Raw genomic sequence first — 19,110 nt, forward strand, 5'->3', positions numbered from 1 at the left:
TTAATACTGTTGAAATCCTGCTGTAAATTAACAGCAATTGTTTACAGTGTGCATATATGTCACTTTGGATTCCTTATTAGAAAAATCTCTGTTGTACCTGGTAGTCAACATGTGCCCAGGTGAGAAGGAAGCACCTGTCATCAACTGCTGATGGGTTAATAGGACTGCAGAGAATGGTCCCAGCTCCTCAGGCACTCCCTGTCATTTGCTTCCTCTCCGAGACTGTGGAGAGACATAATGAGATCCCTATCAATGGATCCCATCTAAGGCAGAAGGAAGTAGCTACTTGCAGAATGTTAATGGTTAGTGGTTTTAGAGCCACAAATCATACCCACAGCAGCTACTAAATGATCAATATCCATGTCTGTAATTTTATTTCGGCATTTCTCATTCATTAGGGAGTCACAACATTGATTAAGAGAATTGTTGAGAGGTCCAGCTATGTGGACAGTGACCAAGGCGGACTCCCTTCAAGGCCTCAGTGAAAACCGATACACAAAAAGGCACAGTAATCAAACAATGAAGAAAAGACTCAAACGAATCTTAAACAATAATTCTGTTTCCAGCTGCAGCCCAACCTGCCTGTGAGCTGCGTGACACCTGGCAGTTGCCACACCAACGGCAGCTCACTCTTCACCACAGCATCCTTCGAACCTGTTTGCTTACCCATGGTGACTGTTAGACTAGGCCAGTGGTTCTAAACCTTTCTCACGTCAAGGAACCCTAAATAGATCCATATTAGGTCACAAACTCCCATTTGGTAAGATTTCGCTTCAGGGACCTCCCTCTGAAAGGATGTGGGTTGTTAGATATGATTAAGACCATAATTCTACAGTAGTCAACTACAGGTGAGGAGATAACCGTGGAGGAAGTGATCAGAATAGTCACTCTTATCACTCTTAGTCACATTGGGCTCACTTCTACGTATAGTGAATTAAATAGTGAAAATGAACCATACCGCATTTTTCTGCGAACCCCCTGGAACTACCTCAAAGACCCCTGGTTGCACTGCGCTATGCAATGCATTTCTGCATCTCTTTTGATAACATCCTGTGAAAGTGTGTAGTTAACGATTTCCTCTCTCTCTTCCAAACTTCCTGTGTGAAGTTTCCGCTGGCAGATCGCTCAGGTTGCGACCGACATCAAAGTCTTTTGACTTTAGAGATTGTTCATTCTGCAATCTGACTAAAGGTTCCTGGTTTTGGTGCTCTGTCTGAAGCTGCTCGCCAAAGCGTCAACACTTACGGTAAGACCCTCCTTGAGCTCGGCTGAACATTTTAGTACAATTAATTTGAAATGAATGCTAAATTGACGAATTAATACTGAATTGTCAGATGCTGATTTAAAATTAGCTTTGGTTTAAATGAGTCATGCTAAATTAAATAATTAAGGTTTGTGCAGAAGTAAATATTTGGCAATTCTAGGTATTTGAACTGAATTAAAAGTTTAGCAGTTTTGATTATGTTGAATGAACTATTTTCTTGTTGCGTGGGCTGTTTGAAATTAATTAAAACCTTTTCAGTTTGAATTGCTTGCTGCTAAATTGAACATTGTTCAAGACTAATCATTTGACGCTAAATCAAACATTCTCAGTTTGATTACTTATTGCTGATTTGAGCATTTTGCGGTTCAGTTACTTGATGATAAAATGGGATTGATGTGTTTTGAATTACAGTTTTTACTAAATTAATGGTGTAGGGTTAGAAGAGGCTGCGTCATTAAACTGGGCGAGGCTCTTGACCCAGACACGAGCCTCTCTCGGTCGTACCTCAGATATACTAACAACCCTAAACCGCAGCTTATTGCCAGTCAAACTCAGGTTTCTTAAGCAGGCTCTAATAATGTTTATCTGCATTTAGATTTTAGAAACCCGTCTGATACCATAGGGCATCAGTTAGCCGTCTCCCTGGGTATTATATCCACTAGGAACCACAACAGTATGATAAAGGTGTTAAGCCATCTGGATACCAGGAGATACATTTTTAAGTGATTTTTTTAGTAGTTCACCATTTATGCACTTACTGTTGCTTGGTATTACAGAAAAGTGGCCTATGTCTAAAAGGCTCACTGATCTTTGTGGTCTGAGGTCACATCAGGGGAGGAGATGAAGTAGTCATGTAGTAAATTATAATGTTTCTCAGCTTGTGTTGTAGAAATACAAATGAAAACAAAACCTCAAGCAATTCCACTTGGGGTGGAGGCAAAAAGCAGCGGATCAGCACACATTTTGCTAAAAGTAAGAGTTTGACTCCTTGGAAATCCCCATTGTATAACGCATAGCCACTTTAGCTGACAACTAAAAATGCTAAGTTTACTTCGGTTTTATCACCCAGGGTTTTCCAGTTAGTCATGAGGATCAACACCTGCTGTGTGTGAGTCACTTTGCTTCACTGGTCCTCTTTGTATCCAGGTGAGCAGTCTATGATGGTTTGTCTCAGGTGGGTTCAAACCCCAGAGGCTAACATCAGTCAACCCCTGCCCACGCACCAGTGATCTCAACTGTCTCGGCATCAGTCAAACAAACTCACTCAATCCCTCGCTAGACCCCATTCCAGATTTTCTGATTGTTTGTTACCTCCGCCAAGGCCATAGGCCTAGGAAGGAGATTATGTTTTCACCGGCGTTGGTTTGTCCGGTTGGAGGATTACTCCAAAAGTCCGCAATGGTTCTGAATGAAATTTTTTGGAAATCCATTAGATGTTGATGGCGATCTGGGGGGGAAACCTTCCTTGGCGGAGCATAGCAATTTACAGCAATGTGTCACGTTAGGTTTTGAACATACCGTACATTTAAAAGTTTTTAAAACAGTACGTAAATATGTGCAAAATGGACCGAAATTTGAGTGAGAACACAATTCATGACATTTTCAAAGGTGTAGTCAATGAAAAGTTAAGAGATTTGAAAAAGGGAACTCAGTTAAGAAATGTGTGTAACCAATTTAAAAAACAAAATGAAATGTAATTATTAGAGCTGTCAAAGGATTAAAATATTTAATTGATTTTGCCTTATTATCGCGTTAACGTTGACAGCCCTGGTAATTACTAATTGAGAACAATTCTAACAGTGTTGCTGGATTAATTACGTAGGCCTTTCATAACTGATCAATTTTCAAAGTGTCTAAAATGCTTTACAAGTCTAGTCTAGTCTGTTTTGTTGTCTCTATGCCGTACTGGCCATCTGGCAGAAAGGCCACCTGCATGCCCAGCCAGTAAACTTGCTGATGGATAAAGCATAATGTGTAACACTCATACATACACACACACAGCCATGGAAGGTATGCACAGCGTCACAAGCTACAGGTGGCTCCATAAACACATACAGGTCTGTATTAGAATGAAACAGGTGGCTTGAATTTGGGTTGCAAACACCATCACCATCCTTTCCTCCTCAAATCAAATGGTCCTGACAGCAAAAGAGCTCCAACGTGTTCAATATTAAATAAATAATTATAAAATAAGTAATAATATGAATAAACTGTGGAAAATATGAGACAATCATTTGTTAAATAATGTAACCCATGATTAAAACTCAACTCATTACTATAAAATGTTGTTCCATCCTTCTTATTTCTACTTTTATAGCACTCATAATAGACATTTTTATTTAAAAATGCCCCCTTTCAAAAGTCTGCTTATTTCATGATCACCTCAGGTCACTTTTTATTCATAATGTCACTTTTCACGACCTTTCAGACAGTCCCCTGTCTCTTCAGCTAGCACGCTCAACAACTGCTACAATTTGCCACTTAGCTAACTGGCTATATTTGGTAGCAGTTGTTGAGCTTGCTAGTTTAAAAGAGGTTGGGGGTACGTGATTGGTTGAAAGGCGAGAGGGTGGTAAGAACACCACTGTCATGACAAGTGACATTGTGAATTATTAAAAGTGGTGTTATGAAATAAGACATGTAATCTAGTATCGGGAAAAATGCCAGAATGAAGAGTGCATTTTGAAATTCTACTAATGAAATAATGAATGAGTCAATGAAAAGGAATGATGACACCACATTTACACATTTCATAGTAATGCACTGAGTTTGAATAATTTCACAATTTTTTCATTCATATATATATATATATATATGTATATATATATACACACGCACACATCCACAATTTATTCATATGGATATTTATTTCATGTCTTTTTTATTTATTTAATATTTTGTGGCTCTATAAGGGAACTCAGGAATCTAGTTTCTATTCTCACTAATGAAAAACTACTGACAAAAACAATGAATGACACTAATGCATGGTTATGAGTTTTGTTAAGATTTTTTTTATTCACTTGCTCCAGTGAATGTCACAAAAGAGAGATAGAGAGTATGGGAGTGAGAAGTGTGTGACTTGCAATAGATATCCAGGTTTCATTTGGAATGCAAATGTGTTGATCAAGATACCAGGAGAGACACAAGTCATATCATTATTTGCCTGCTACAGTAACACATTTTTGCAATTACTGAATCATCCAGGCTTTGGTTTTGACTTTCATTCTCATCATAATAGGGGGAAAAAATCACAACGTAAACAAATTGGGGGATTTACTGCTTGCATTCAACTCTCAACTCCTTGTTTCACTCGATTTCTTGATGTGTTACTCCCATCTGTTGGTGGGAATAGTGAAATGCAGCCATAAACCAAGTGATGTGAATTGAACTGCTATGAAGTTCAGCTTCTAAACAAAACCACAATTTAGTGCTTAATGTGTATACAGAATGTATGTGGAGTGTTCAATGTTGAGTATAATCTTTTTTTCAGTTGTTCAATGTGAGCCCATAGAGGCAATAGGTATATTTAGCTTTCTGCCTGTTGCTGCTTCCTCTTTTTATTTCAGAGTGTCATTTACATGTTTTGTTTTTTTCTTCCACTTCCCATGAAGCTCTATAATTTCAAAAGGTTCCCTCACTTGCGTTTTCCTGTTGTCACATCAGCCGTGCTCTGTCTCGTCTTCGGACGAAATAATTTCTACACAGACTCAGCAACGTCAAAAGGTTGGTTATGTTTTGATTCTCTTTAGGTCATAACCGTATAACTTAGCTTATCTGTATTGATGCTGTTATTAGGCCAAAGGAATATCTATTGGTTATTTAACTAAGTGTATGGAAATGACTGTAAACATAGTTGCTGTCGTAGTCCCAGTTAATAGATCAATAAATGTGGTCGGGAGATTGTGCTTGTACTGTGTCTCTGTGTAAATACATGACATCAGAGGTCCGATTTAATGTCTATTTCTTTGTTATACATTTATGACATATGTCTGCTAGTAAAGCACGGACAGGTTTTTGTCCTAAAGGAATCCTCTTCACTTCACAGGATGGAGCGGTGGCTCTTCTATTGGCTGGTCCTGTCTTGTGTGTCTCTTGACATGACATGTAAAAACAACGGTACACAAGGTGGACCATGTAAACCAGGTGAGATGCTAAAATATGTGTTTGTTTGTTTGGTTGGTTGTTGTTTTTTTAATATACTGTTATCTTGAATATCAATATATCATTAATTTACTCTGCAGGGATTTCGGAGACCAGATCTTGTATGGAACATCTAGAACTCATTTTTAGACATGGAAACCTCAGCAACGCTATTGAGTAAACATTTTAATTGTATATAAAATAATTAATTTTATATCTGTTGGCATTTTTATGTCATGTGAGCATCTGTGTTTGTTTATGACTAATAAAAAGGTATTTCACCAGATATGTACATGGGGGCAAAAACCAAAGGGTTGAGGTTATGAATTATATTTCAGTGGTCCAGAATTACTGATACAGTTCAAGGAAAACAATTGTAAATCAGAATGATGTACATGTTTATAATTTCTTGTCCTTTTCCACAAGAGCCATTGAGACCCTGGAACAGTTTCTAGAGGAAACAGAGGTGAATGAGACTACGTCCGTGTCTGTCAACCGTTTCGTTGCCCTCATGCACGAACCCAAAGGCCCCTTCACAGGCCTTGACATTTACGCTAGTGAGAATGAGGTAAGGATGCTAGTAGCATGGCCTTAGAGATGACAACTACTGGATGGGTCGCCATGAAATTTTGTACAGACATGCATGGTTCCCAGATGATGAATTCTAAAGACTCTGCTGATACCTTGACCTGTTCTCTAGCGCCACCATCAGGTTGACATTTTTGGCTTATAGTGAAATATCTTGACAACTACTGGATGGGTCGCCATGCAATTTGGTACAGACGTTCATGGTTCCCAGATAATGTATCCTAATGACTTTGGTGATCCCCTGACTTTTCCTCTAGCACCACCATGAGGTTAATTTTGAGTGAAATGTCTCAAGAATTGTTGGATGGATTGCCATGACATGTGGTACACACATCCATCTTCCTACGATTGAATTGTAAACACTTTGATGATACCCCTGAGTTTCCCTTTAGCACCACCACCACCACCATAAGTGCAAATTAGCAAATGTTAGCATGCTAACATGCAAAACTAAGATGGTAAGCATGGTTATAAACATTCTGCCTGCTTTACATCAGCATGTTAGCATTGACATTGTGAGCATGTTTGCGTGCCGGCATTAGCATTTAGCTCAATACACTTCTGTGCCCAAGTAAAGCCTCAATGAGCCACAAGCATGGTTGTAGACTTAGTCTTTTCTACAAATACGTACATTTATATGTTTATCCTGCATGCCTATAAGGTGGTTGCTTATAAGGTTGTAGTAAAATGGCCAGCATTGTTTGGAAATTCAAATTCTTTCCCTGCTGGTGATGAGGTACAAATGTATCTGTGAGATCTGCATTAGGTATTTACATGGAATGTGTCCCTGTTTTTGGCTCTGTGCCTCTGATGTAGGCGAGAGTAAACCTGACTTACCACAACTGCAAAGTGAGGGTTCGACTGCCGAGAGAGTTGGATGCTGGATCAAACAACACCATTGTGTTCTGCATGTTTACCTGGCCTGAAGAAAGCGCGGTGAGAGACTACACTTTTTAATGTCAAATTTTGTAGAAGACAATCTGAAGAGATGAAAGACTATGCATTCATTTTGCATTGCATTGCATTGTAACTTAAATTAAAGGACCACTCTTGGTTTTGTATTTTTTAGCCTAATTAAGTAAGTATAGTTAATTGTTTTAAATGCTATTGGTTTAGGACAGGGGTCTGCAACCTGCGCCTCCGGAGCCACATGCGGCTCTTTAGCCCCTCAAGTGGCTCCCTGTGGATTTTTAAAAATGGAAATGAATAACTGTTTTTTGTTTACATTTTCATCTTTATTTATCATTGTTGTAAGTCTATGATACGACGATACGACGGTACAACAGAGTATTAGGGCCACATTGAGGAAAAAAATGAAAAATCTGAGATATCGAGAATAAAGTCATAATATTATGAGAATAAAGTCATAAGTTTAACAGAAAAAAGTCATAATATTATGATAATAAAGTCAAGGGTTTACGAGAAAAAGGTCATCATATTATGATAATAAATTCATAAGTTTAAGAGAAAAAAAGTCGTAGTATTATGAAAATAAAGTCATAATATTATAACGTAGTAATTTCATGTGTTATTTTCTTTTTTCTCGTAAAGTTATGACTTTATTGTCGTAATATTACAACTTTATTCTGGAAATCTCCGATTTTTTTCCCTCAATGTGGCTCTAATACTCCGTAGTACATTTGCACTTTGGCCCTCACTGCATTAGATTTATATAATATATACTTACACTATAAACTGTGTTACCTTCATCACAATGCTCAAATGTTTTGTGGCTCCAGACAGATTTGTTGGTTTTTTTTGCCTAAAATGGCTCTTTTGATAGTAAAGTTTGCCTACCCCTGATTTAGGAGATGCAGCTTAAACACTTTTAAGTGAAACACAAGAGACCCAAATTGTCCATAACGCTTTGCACAGCTACTCCCTGGTTCAACTTTGACCTGCAGTTTGTGCCATAGTTGTTTTCATGCTCATATTAAGAAATATTTGATTTATTTAGAAGCAGCCTGATCTTGTGTTAGATAACACACACTGTATCTTAAATCAAGCTAATTGGTAATTGCAAGCAATTGGTACTGAGTTACTATCACTTTACATAATCCCATTGATCATGTCTTTGTCTTACTTTGTCAGTAACATTTTAGAGATGTCACGTTATTTCAGTAGCGAGCAGGGAAGGTTTTGAAACCAGAGTGGTCCTTGATGAACTATATCAAATTTCAAATTTTAACTTAAAATTCATGCAATGATTTGCTTTTTTTGTGGTTAAAGAAAAAATCCACCCTGTAGCACCTTTAGGAATAATTTTGTTGCCAATATGAGCTCCTCTCTATCGGCTGCATGGTTAAGGAAGTGGAGTGGGTGCAGAGGACTGAACAAGGTTTTGGGCTCAGTTGATAAAAAGAGGAACATTGTTGCTGGTATGTGGTCATTTTTCTAACTGAATGACTTAATATGTTCAAGCTCATTGGAATGACCACATAGTTTCTTCTCCAACTGACCACAAACTACTCATTTCAACCACAGGAAGACAAACTGTGTCAAGTCGTGCCCAGGTTCATTCTTTTGGAAATGCTGATAATATGACCAGCATTGATGTATTTCATTAATTTAATTTAATTTGATCAAATCGTACTGAACTAGTAAAGCTACTAAAAACAACTAAACATTGCATTGATGCTCTTTAATGTTAAGCTTTTTCTTTTAATTCCTATTCCTATTTGACACATACACTGTTTTTTTTAGTGCCTCACTGTCAATAGAGTCTCGGGTCACCGTTTTGTTCAAATGTTTAACAATCACAGGCAGAAATCCTTCATAAAAGAGGAAGACGATGTAAGTAAGGAAGATGTAAATTTTGGACAAAATAGTATACTTAAATGCAATGATGCAGCACATCATGTGAGGGTGACGAACAACTGTCACTTTTTTTCTGAACTAGAAGGAGTTGCTCTTTTGTTTGCTGCAGTAACATGCAAAACAGAGTTAGTAAGTTTTTCCGAAGGAAAGTGGGTACACCAATAATGATAATATGAAGTAGAGTAAGGGGATCACAGGGTTGCTTTTTCCTTTAAACACAGTAAGGAGAGTGACCAAATTGTACACAATTATTGTCTTGCATAAACTGTAAAACTATTTGATTGACTGTATGTTGACTATGTAGAAGAAATTGCCAGCCCGAGGTGAATTATATGAGAGCAGACTGTTTGGCGTGAGTGTGCGGGGCAAGACTGTGTCAGGACTACAGGAGCGTGTCAACATCTCAATGAATCTTGCTGCAAATGTAACTATAACTTCATTCCACACATCATTTACCATAACCTTAACTTCTGTAACCTTGTAGATTTGTATCTTTTGCCCAATAAATAAGTTAAGAAGACGCACATACTTAAAACATAAACCTAATGTAAATCTAGTATATCATTGTTGTGTTACAGGAGACCCGTGAGCCCAGCTGTGTTTTCTTAAATTTTACAACAAAAAGTGAGTATGAATAACAATGACTACTGTGTGTGTGTGTGTGTGTGTGTGTGTGTGTGTGTGTGTGTGTGTGTGTGTGTGTGTGTGTGTGTGTGTGCGTGCGTGCGTGCGTGCGTGCGTGCGTGCGTGCGTGCGTGCGTGCGTGCGTGCGTGCGTGCGTGCGTGCGTGTGTGTGTATGTGTGGTTTCACACATGACCAGTATTCATTTGTACAATGGATCTGTATGTTTGTTTGTTTGACTTACCAGAATACAGCAGGGTTGGTTGCCAAACGCTGTGGGAACGTGGTCAGAGTAACGTCACCTGCTCCTGTGACCACCTCACATACTTCGGCGTGCTCATGGTAGGCTTGGCCTTCTTCATCATACACAGTAGAATTCTAGAGACGACAATCCCAACAAAGTGATGTGCGATATCCGATACACTGCAAGACAATCATCTACGATACATCCCGATATCTGTGTAACTGACTGAGAAAAAAATGAGAGTCAGACTCTCCTCGACCAACGAAGTTCTGGGCTCGGAGTAGCCCAGTGGGCCACCTCCGGGTCTGAAAAGTGAAGCCAATGCGGAAGTGCTATCGTGCAATCACTAGTTTCAAGTCTTCTTCAATACAGCCTGATGTTCATTTAGTAAATTATGGCCCCATAGAGTGAATAGACCATAAAGCAGGGTATGCTTTAGGGCAGCCGTCCCAACACGACCGTTTAGTGCGCCTGTGTCATGGTCCGGGGTTTTTGTTGTAGTTTGTTTCCTGTTTTATTTGGAAAGTCACTCCTTTTGTGTCTTGTCTCGGTTTTACTTCCAGCCTTTGTTTGTTTCCCACCTTTGTGATTGTCTGCCCCGCCCTGATTTATTCCACCTGTGTCTAATCACCCTGCTCTCCTGGTGAATTTAGTGTCCCTCATTCAGTGTCAGGTCGTCTGCTTTGTTATTCGTGTTCTTCCCGCCATCCTGCCTGTGTTCCTCGTGTTCCACGTGTGTCTTCCGGTTTGTACTCAGTTTAGTTTTTTTGTGTTCTTCCTTTGTACTTTGTTTAACATGCCTGCATTCTCAGTTTTGTTTCCTGTCACCTATATTTTTTGGCCACCAGCTTTTTTCAATCAAAGCTCGCCTTTTGTTTAATCCACCTGTCTGCCTCTTGTGTTTGGGTCCACCTCTTTAACTAAAACCTTATCAGTCTGCATGTTTTAATGGAAATATTTGGCGACAGTGTATCGATAACGTATCGCAAGAGGAAGTAATACAATATATTGCCGTATCAATATTTTGTCCCACCCCTATTCAGTAGTCATACCCAGACAATACACACAGCACAACAGTGACAACTGGCTCATGAATCCATAAAATATTTTTTCTACATTCTACAGATTGTGACTTTAAGTCAAATGGCAATGCAAATTTATAAGCTTATCATACTTGAATGTTTTATATGTGAATTCTAATCTGCTCTATCAAATAAATGTAATGAAGTAAAAAGACAAAATTTTCCTGTAAAAACATAATCGTAGTTCTTTCTCCGCAGGTGTCTTCTGTCGTCCCACAAAAAGACCAGGTGATTCTGTCATACATCTCCGAGGTTGGCTGTGGTCTTTCTCTTTTTGCCCTGGTCATCACTGTTGTACTCTTCATCACAAATAGGTAATTTTTTTTCCAGGTGAACGACTGTCCCTTATCCCTCCTTACCTTCAATCTATCCTCTCACATATTTCCAGGTATACAGCAGCATTATTCTGTCTTTGCTCTCATCACTTCTTTAGCTCCTCAGCTCTGTTCTTCCTCCCTTGTTTGACTTTTCTTGCTGCGCTTGTGTAAAGCCTTTGTCCATTTACTTTCCATCTTTCCATTACTATTAAAATGCAATGTGTTCTCCCTTCTTTCTTATCACAATTTTCTTTCCTTCTTACATTTAATGCCATCCCTGATTCCTTATTTTCTTTCTCTCTTATTTTCTTTCCCTTCTTCCCCCGCTTTACATGACCTCATTTCTTTGCCACCATGATATGAAGATATGTGTCACGTACCACACATCAATTTTCCTCTGTCTAACAGGAAAATCAGAGCAGATGTCTCTATGAAGGTCCACATCAACCTCGCCATTGCCCTGATCCTCCTCAACCTGCACTTCCTCCCCATGAAGGCGGTGGCAGCGCAGTCCTCCACTGGGCTGTGCTTTTACATGGCCCTTGGTCTCCACTACTCCCTGTTGGCCACTTTCAGCTGGATGGCCGTGGAGGGGTTCCACCTCTACCTCCTCTTAGTCAGAGTCTTCAACATCTATGTTAGGAGATACTTGCTCAAACTCAGCACGGTGGGATGGGGTGAGTAGAGTCGCCAAGGCCAGGGACCCACAAGTTGCCAGTATCAGTATACAAACGTTTTAGTGATTGAACCCTTAAGCAGTGGTGGAAGAAGTACTCGGATCTTTCACTTAAAGGTCGGGTTGGTATTGCTAAGAAACTAGCAAGAGTATACTAGATTTTAAAAGTGATCCAACTGAAAAACCAGTGTTGCCAACTCTTCCAATGAGAGTAGCTAGCAGCACTAGCATCAAAAGTCCCTAAATCCATAGACTGCATATAACTAGACGTCGTCACCGTGATGTCACCCATTGGTTTTTGGACTGCCATTTTTAAGCCTCAAGTACAGCATTTTGGCTGTCGCCAACTTGTTTTTTGACTGTTGCCACCTTGGTTTTTGGCCAGTGCCATCTTTGTTTTAATCCGTCACCATCTTGGTTTTTGGCCGTTGCCATCTTGGTTTTTGGCCGACGCCAACTTGGTTTTTGGCGGTCGCCATCTTGTTTTTTTGCAACCAGAGGTGGCACGAGAGGATGGAGTTAAATACAACTGAACGCTGAATAAGATGTTTTCAGGTGACCAAAAGGTTATAATTACCTTTCATAAATTGATAAACACTGTGAAAGAGTTAAAGTTCTAAGACTTCTTTTTGCAACAAGAGGAGTCGTCCCCTGCTGGCTGTTAGATAGATGCAGGTTTAAGGCACTTCAGCATTGACTTCACTTTTCAGACCCAGAGGTTGCCCATCGGTTAAATCTAGAGAGAAAGTCGTCTAATCAGCACTGACAGTCCGTCCCTTCAGGCCTCCCTCCAAAGCCACTCCCCAAAAAATATCATTCTGAACATAAACAACATACATGGCTATTGTTAGTACTCACAGCTCTCAAGCTAGCAGCTTGTGGATAACTCTGGTGACGCACAATGAGTGCACCGTTGTGGCGTTGTGTCTGAAAGGACCTTCAGTGAGTGAGAGAAGCAGTGAGAAATGGAGAGTACTAAGAGAAAGAAATACTCAAGCAGGGGCAAAAATTAATGAATGAATGAAAACTGATGAATATTAGCCTAGTTTATACCAGAGATTCACACAAGTTCACGCCAGAGGGGCGCGTTATTACGTTTTCTTTCCTGAGAATTAAAAGTAAAATTAAAAGTAGGCTTATTTAACAAAAAATGCTGTTGCATTGTATTTGTTATTTTCATTTATTAAAAGTCACCAGAATGCGGGTAAAAAAATAAAACTAAATTTTATTTGTAGGGGAGGACCACCAGATCCCCGCTTTGGTTTTGAAATCCTCCCTGTTTTTGAGGTCTCAAGGTTGGCAAGGATGCCAAATCCTACCTTTAAGTAGAAAAGCAGTGCCACAGTGTGGAAATACACTGTTACTACAAGTAAAAGTTCAGAATTCAACATTTTACTTGAGTAAAAGTACAAAAGTATTAGCATCAAAATGTACTCATCAAGTACTCATTAATGGCCCTTCACAGAATAAGATATATTATATTACTGGATTCCAATTATTGATGCACTGTTACTTTATAATATGTACTGCCGGCTTGTGAATTTTACCAAGGGATCAATAAAGTCTTATCTTTATCAGTAGTAATACATCATAAATTATTTGTTGACTATATTTTGTATTACAAATCTAATAAGTAACTAAAGTTATCAAATAACATAGTAAAAAGTACAATAGTTGCCTCTGAAATGTAGTGGAGTAGATGTATAATATAGCATAAAATGGAAATACTCAAGTACAAGTACCCCAATATTTTACCTAAATACAGTACTTGAATGAATGTACTTGGTTAGCCCTTAAATGAAAGGATCAATCCCTCGCTTAATCCTTGTGTTTCAGGTATCCCTGCAGTCATTGTGTCCCTGGTGGTCATCATCGACAAAGACAACGACCCGTATGGACATGTCTCTCTGGACTCGTCTAACCCCAACAGCACCAAGATGTAAGACAGAAACAGGAACACATTTGCAAGCATGTACAATCTAGACTAATATTTAACTTACATTTATTAGGTGTTTTGCATGTGCATTGGCGTTTCTGTGTATTTGGTAAATGTTGTAATAATTGATAGGAAGGAATAGCTGGGATGTCAACAAGCATCTAATTGGCTCAAGTTGAGACACTGAGTCCCTACTAGCTCTATGGATATTTTTTTACTGCATATTGATGAATCTTTAGTCACCTGAATTGACATCTTTATTACAGAAGTAATATTAGATTTCTCAGTGTATGAGATTAAATCCTTATTTATACTCTCTCTCTCTCTTTGTAGATGCTATATACGCGATACCACGGTGAAGATGGTGACTACAGTGGGGGTGTTTGGCTTGGTGTTCCTCTTTAACATAACCATGTTAGGGGTGGCAATCAGACGCGTCGTGGGTCTCCGCCAGACCAAAGAGGTTCGAGTCAATCTGCACTCTTTGCATTCTGCTCTTCTTGTCTTTAAAAATTATCATCATAGGATAGATCAGGTGATGTTCTTCATACTTCCTGCTGTCAAAATACACCATGAAACCAACAACGCATTTATCCTACTAACAAATATTGTTTGTGTATACAAAGAATGATGTCATTTATTCAAGTGTCATTGTCCAAAAACTATTAAAAACAAATCATTGAGCCACACTGTTGCACTAGGTGACGTGTTCCGCCATTACCTTGAACACACACTGTAGTTCATTTTGAGTCAATCCCACATTAGAGCACCGAATGTGTATTAAAGTGGGGTTAGGCAGAATATTTTTGTCATCTTTGGTCAAAAGTGCCACAATAACCTTTCAGCATATTGTAATTCAGGTGTTCTGAGAGAAAACTAGACTTCTGCACCTCCTCATGGCTCTGTTTTCAGGCTTCAGACAATCTAGCTCGTGAAGGGAGACTTTGACCAATCACAGGTCATTTGAGAGAGAGAGAGAGCGTTCCTATTGAGCGTTCCTATTGGCTGTGTTCTGGCTGGCAAACTTTCTCATTTTACAACTAAACAATACACTACAAGATGGTTCTGAAAACATTTGAGGAGAGAAATAGGCATTACAGTAATAGAATATTGATTCATATTTGATCAGCGCTGCCTAGTTTGACCGTTTGATCGGAGTTTGCGAGTGATTGACAGCCGGCTCGTAGACGGCAGCTGGATGGCAGACTCCAGATCAGCTCTGACTGGTTGTGTTCCTCCGGTCTGTGAAATCTTGCAGATGCCGTTAGGAGCACTGGAGGACACAGAGGCACATGATTTTTTTTTTCAGATTACCTGTCTCATGCACTACTGTCAGGATATAGTGACCGTTTTATAAAACATAACTTTTTAAAATCATATTTTCTTCAATTCTACCCACTGCTGCTTTAATCTGTGGCTGAAAATAGTCCCTGACAAATGTACTATGTATTCATATTTGAGTTATGTGTGCTAAAAGCTACAGTGGCCAGCTGTTAAAGGAATTTTCTTGAGTCTTATTTTAAACTATATATTTGTGTTATTTATGAACCAATTGGTTTATGGCTGAGTGCCACAGAAACAGCAGGGTTGCTGGAAAGTAGACCACCTGACACATGTTGGTCTTTTCATGGGATTTGTTGACAAAAAGTAGAATATCATCGGCCCTATTCTTTTTCTTTATCTTTGTCTTGTCCCATTTAATCCACATACATTAGGTTGTCCAATCTCTGTTTGCTATTCACTCATGTCTGGTAAATTTTTTTAATAGTTATCATATCATAGTTGTCTCCCTTACACATACAGTCTGTATAAGTGAACTACTGTCTCTCATAGAAAGCACTCAAAATGGCGATGACATAATATGACTACTTAAAAAAGCATAGTTTTAAACAAATGGAAGAAGATATGCTTGCACTGAGGAGGAGTTCTCTAGACTTGTATATTGTCCTCAAAAGCAGTTTTGATATTCACTCTATCAGACTACATACATGTCATGGTCTCTGACTGGTAGTTTGATGTCTGATGTGTCATTTTACACAATTTTTGCAATTCACTTTGGGCAGAGTGAACGTAACAGAGCCAAGAGAGACATCTGTACCCTGCTGGGAGTCACCACTCTGCTTGGCATTACCTGGGGCCTGGTCTTCTTCTCATTTGGCCACCTGACCATTCCTGGCCTCTACCTCTTCTGCATCCTGAACACACTGCAAGGTCTGCACTATACCTACTTCCACATGTTCATCAATGAATAAATATGACAGAAAGGGTTATTGGTTGCATATTTCAATGACGCCAGTATATGCAAAGTTGATCCTCTTGGTTTGACACAACTACAGAAAGCTGAACATAGCAAGTCTTTACTTTGATACACACAGTTATACCCAATTGAACTTGGGTAACTCTTTAGCCTCACTGTACAAAAGTTGCTCTGATGTCCTCAGAGGACAAAAAAAGCTGCCATAAAATTATGTATTTCCACTTTAGAAGAGTTAAATCTTTAACCAACTTCAGTTCTGATCATCACTACCAAAAATTCATTCATTTTCAGAATTTGTACCCTTTAAATACCAGTTTGTTTGCATAATGCAACAGTTGTTTTTTATGAAAAAAAAAAAAAAGAATTATTTTCTGTATACTAAATACTAGGGAAATATTATTTTTTTCACAGTTTGGGATGTGTCAATGATTAGTAGCAACATTGATTTTGATGCATCAAACACTGCAGTGCTCCATAATACAGCGGCAATGCCCCTAGTGGAAATGAGCAGAATATACATGGGAACATGGCTCAATCTGGTGGAGAATAGTAAAAATTAAAATTTTCAAACCGGGGCTCTATAATGAAAGCCTGATATATAATAATTTGAGTCATGTTTGCTAATATATATATATATATATATATATATATATAGGATATATGATTTATGCTGTAGTGGCCATGGTATGGGATTTAATGGGGGCATTTTTGTGCTTAAGGGTCTGAGTGTTTTGGCTATGCAGTTTATTATAAACTTATTATAGGAGCTCACACCCTTGGCATGATTTTTGCCATATGCATTAACGTAGCCAAAATGACTGAAAATAAAAATGGCACGAGGGGGTTAAGAGCAGGAACTGTAATGTTTTCACTATACAGGCCAACAGGATTCTCCCACTGTCAATGTGTAATGGAAACACAAATTAGTACAGCCGCATGGTCAAAGTCTCTAGATTTGCAGCCATGATGCAGGTTGAGGATTTTTATTCCTGTTGCAAACAAGATTACGCAAATATCAGGATTGTCGAGAATATATGGTGCATAACAGTATAATTATATTTTAGGTGTAGTGGATATTGGCCCGACTATTTGTATATTGACAAACAGTGACATGGGACACAGTTAGACTGTTTATCAGTGGCATTTGCATCCTCTCCTCTACTGTACTAACACTAACACTTTTCTTGTCACTCTTTTGACGCAGGTTTCTTCATCTTCCTGTGGTTTCTGATGTGTTTGAGAAAGACTAGAAACCCAGATGTTAAGATTAGTAATGTGACACAGAGCACCAACAGCTAAGTCTCAACCCAACACACCAAGACATTTTTCTTTTGAGTGTGTGCGCGTGTGAGTGTTGGGGGTATTTATACAGAAATGTTAAGTTTTCCATTATTATTTCTGATTTAGATCATGATGTTTTAATGCACAATAATGTAGCAGAGCAGCAAGCATGCTAGTTAGATCGAACTCATGCAGGTGGTTTTGATATTAAATGTAAAATATTTTAACAACTTAACAGTTTTAGTGCTATTTTTAAAGTTTTGTTGTTAATGGCATGCTAATAAAAACTTTGTGGTTAGGGTTTATTCATCCTCTATACCTAGCAATTCTGCTACTATGTGAACAAGAAAAGAGCATGCAGACTACTTACAGAAAAAGCAAGAACCTAGATGTGATCCACGCGCTGTTTTGGTGTGATCGTTACACACAAAGAACATGCAGAGTAGAAGTTGAGAGAGGATGTCATTCATGTCCTGTTTGATCCCTCACACCAAAATTGTACTCTGCATTCACTTGTGCCTATAGTGCAAGTGTAACCTGTAATTGTGTAGTTTCATTGTCACATATTTGGACACCATCCATCACCATCCATCACTATCCTTAAAGTGCATTCCAATGCAGCATAGATAGGATGCTTGGAGTCACATGACACAGGTCTTTACCATCTCACCTCCTTTTAGTGAAAGAGAGAATGGTGCAGTGAGGAGATCCCAGAATGACTGTGAAAGGAGAACTTTGGTATGTTTCTGTGTCTAACTGACTAATAATGACAACAATTTCTGAATTTGGTCCAGTATTGAGAGAGACGGCAGCTGCTTACGGGCTGTAATATGGCGATATTGGGGCAAGCTGGCACCGTCATTTACGTCCACTAAAAGTGCTTGTTTTTGCCATGACAGGCGCTGATTGGTATTATAAGTGTTTGACATTATGGAAAGAGTCTCGCTCAAGGTGAAGTCTCGTTCTGAAATCTGGCGAGGTGACGTGTTGCTGGAAGACAACGGTGGAATAGTGGAATAAATCCATGGTGGAAACGCGAGTGGCAGCCGGGCAGAGTTTGTTGTGTTGGAGTACAGAAAGCTTAGTATTATCTAAAAGATTTTCAGTGTCATGGCTGAATATTTAGATGATTTCCACAATGTGGATGAGGTCTTTGAATTCAATGGACGCCTGTATTTATGTGAGCCAGAGTATTCGGATATTCAGATTTCACAACCAGACTTGTCCTTGAGCAGGACTTGGAACACAATAACAAACAGACCGGATCAAGCAAAATGTAAGAAAAGTGCTTTATTTCTCTGTAGGGTCCTTTCCATAATGCTGTCAGACACTTATAATAACAACCTGAGCCCGTCAGTAGCAAAAATAAGCACTTTTAGTGAACGTAATGTTATCACTTTACCTCGTAGCTTGTTTCGCGGCTGACGGTTACAGCGTTATCCCTCCATACTGGACCAATTTCAAAAATTGTTTTCCCCATTAGTCACTTAGACACAAAACCTTGAGAAAATAGGGTCCAGGTTTGAAAAATACCGAAGTTACCCTTGAGAGCAATTGCATCAAGCAATGGCAATGATACAAGTTCAAATGCATCCACTCCCACTGGAGTACATTCTGTGGCCTATGCCTATACAGACAATATATCTGTTCCATATTGTATTTGGCATGTATAATAAACTTTTTTCATGTTTTCACAATGCCAGTGTGTGTGTGTATGTATCTGCCTATGCTGCTTTAATGTTGTTTAGTAGTTTTACTAATACACTAAAGGCTGACACGTCAGTACGCCTGGAAACTTTACGGTCTTCAGTGGTTTTCCAAACAAAATGAGGTTATTGTACATGGTATCGCATCTCTGTTGACAGACTCTAGTTTACCGCAGCAGT

General features: G+C 38.9%; 2 protein-coding genes across 3 annotated transcripts in view; one reads left to right on the plus strand and one right to left on the minus strand.

Moving 5' to 3' along the window:
* mmp15b (matrix metallopeptidase 15b) overlaps positions 1-5,189 on the minus strand; it is a 39,628-nt gene extending 34,439 nt beyond the window's left edge. The window contains exon 1 of the mRNA XM_037794658.1: positions 5,177-5,189. The gene's annotated coding sequence lies outside the window, so the exon portion shown is untranslated. The remainder of the gene's footprint in view (positions 1-5,176) is intronic.
* On the plus strand, positions 1,168-18,921 carry LOC119503112 (adhesion G-protein coupled receptor G5-like). Of its 2 annotated transcripts, XM_037794694.1 has the most exons (15): positions 1,168-1,246; positions 4,876-4,987; positions 5,310-5,407; positions 5,506-5,581; positions 5,831-5,972; positions 6,809-6,928; positions 9,114-9,233; positions 9,388-9,433; positions 9,679-9,773; positions 10,956-11,071; positions 11,483-11,751; positions 13,587-13,689; positions 14,020-14,149; positions 15,741-15,897; positions 17,148-18,921. In XM_037794694.1, exons 3-15 carry the CDS (start codon positions 5,311-5,313, stop codon positions 17,240-17,242), a joined length of 1,566 nt encoding a protein of 521 aa, XP_037650622.1. In that variant the 5' UTR covers positions 1,168-1,246; positions 4,876-4,987; position 5,310; the 3' UTR covers positions 17,243-18,921. The 2 variants fall into 2 exon arrangements, with proteins under 2 accessions (XP_037650622.1, XP_037650632.1); XM_037794704.1 differs by lacking the exons at positions 1,168-1,246; positions 4,876-4,987 and having other exon boundaries at positions 5,326-5,407; positions 5,833-5,972.
* The last annotated feature ends 189 nt before the right edge of the window (positions 18,922-19,110 follow it).

Source organism: Sebastes umbrosus, chromosome 2 (genome assembly GCF_015220745.1).
Source record: "Sebastes umbrosus isolate fSebUmb1 chromosome 2, fSebUmb1.pri, whole genome shotgun sequence".
Lineage (NCBI taxonomy): Eukaryota > Metazoa > Chordata > Actinopteri > Perciformes > Sebastidae > Sebastes > Sebastes umbrosus.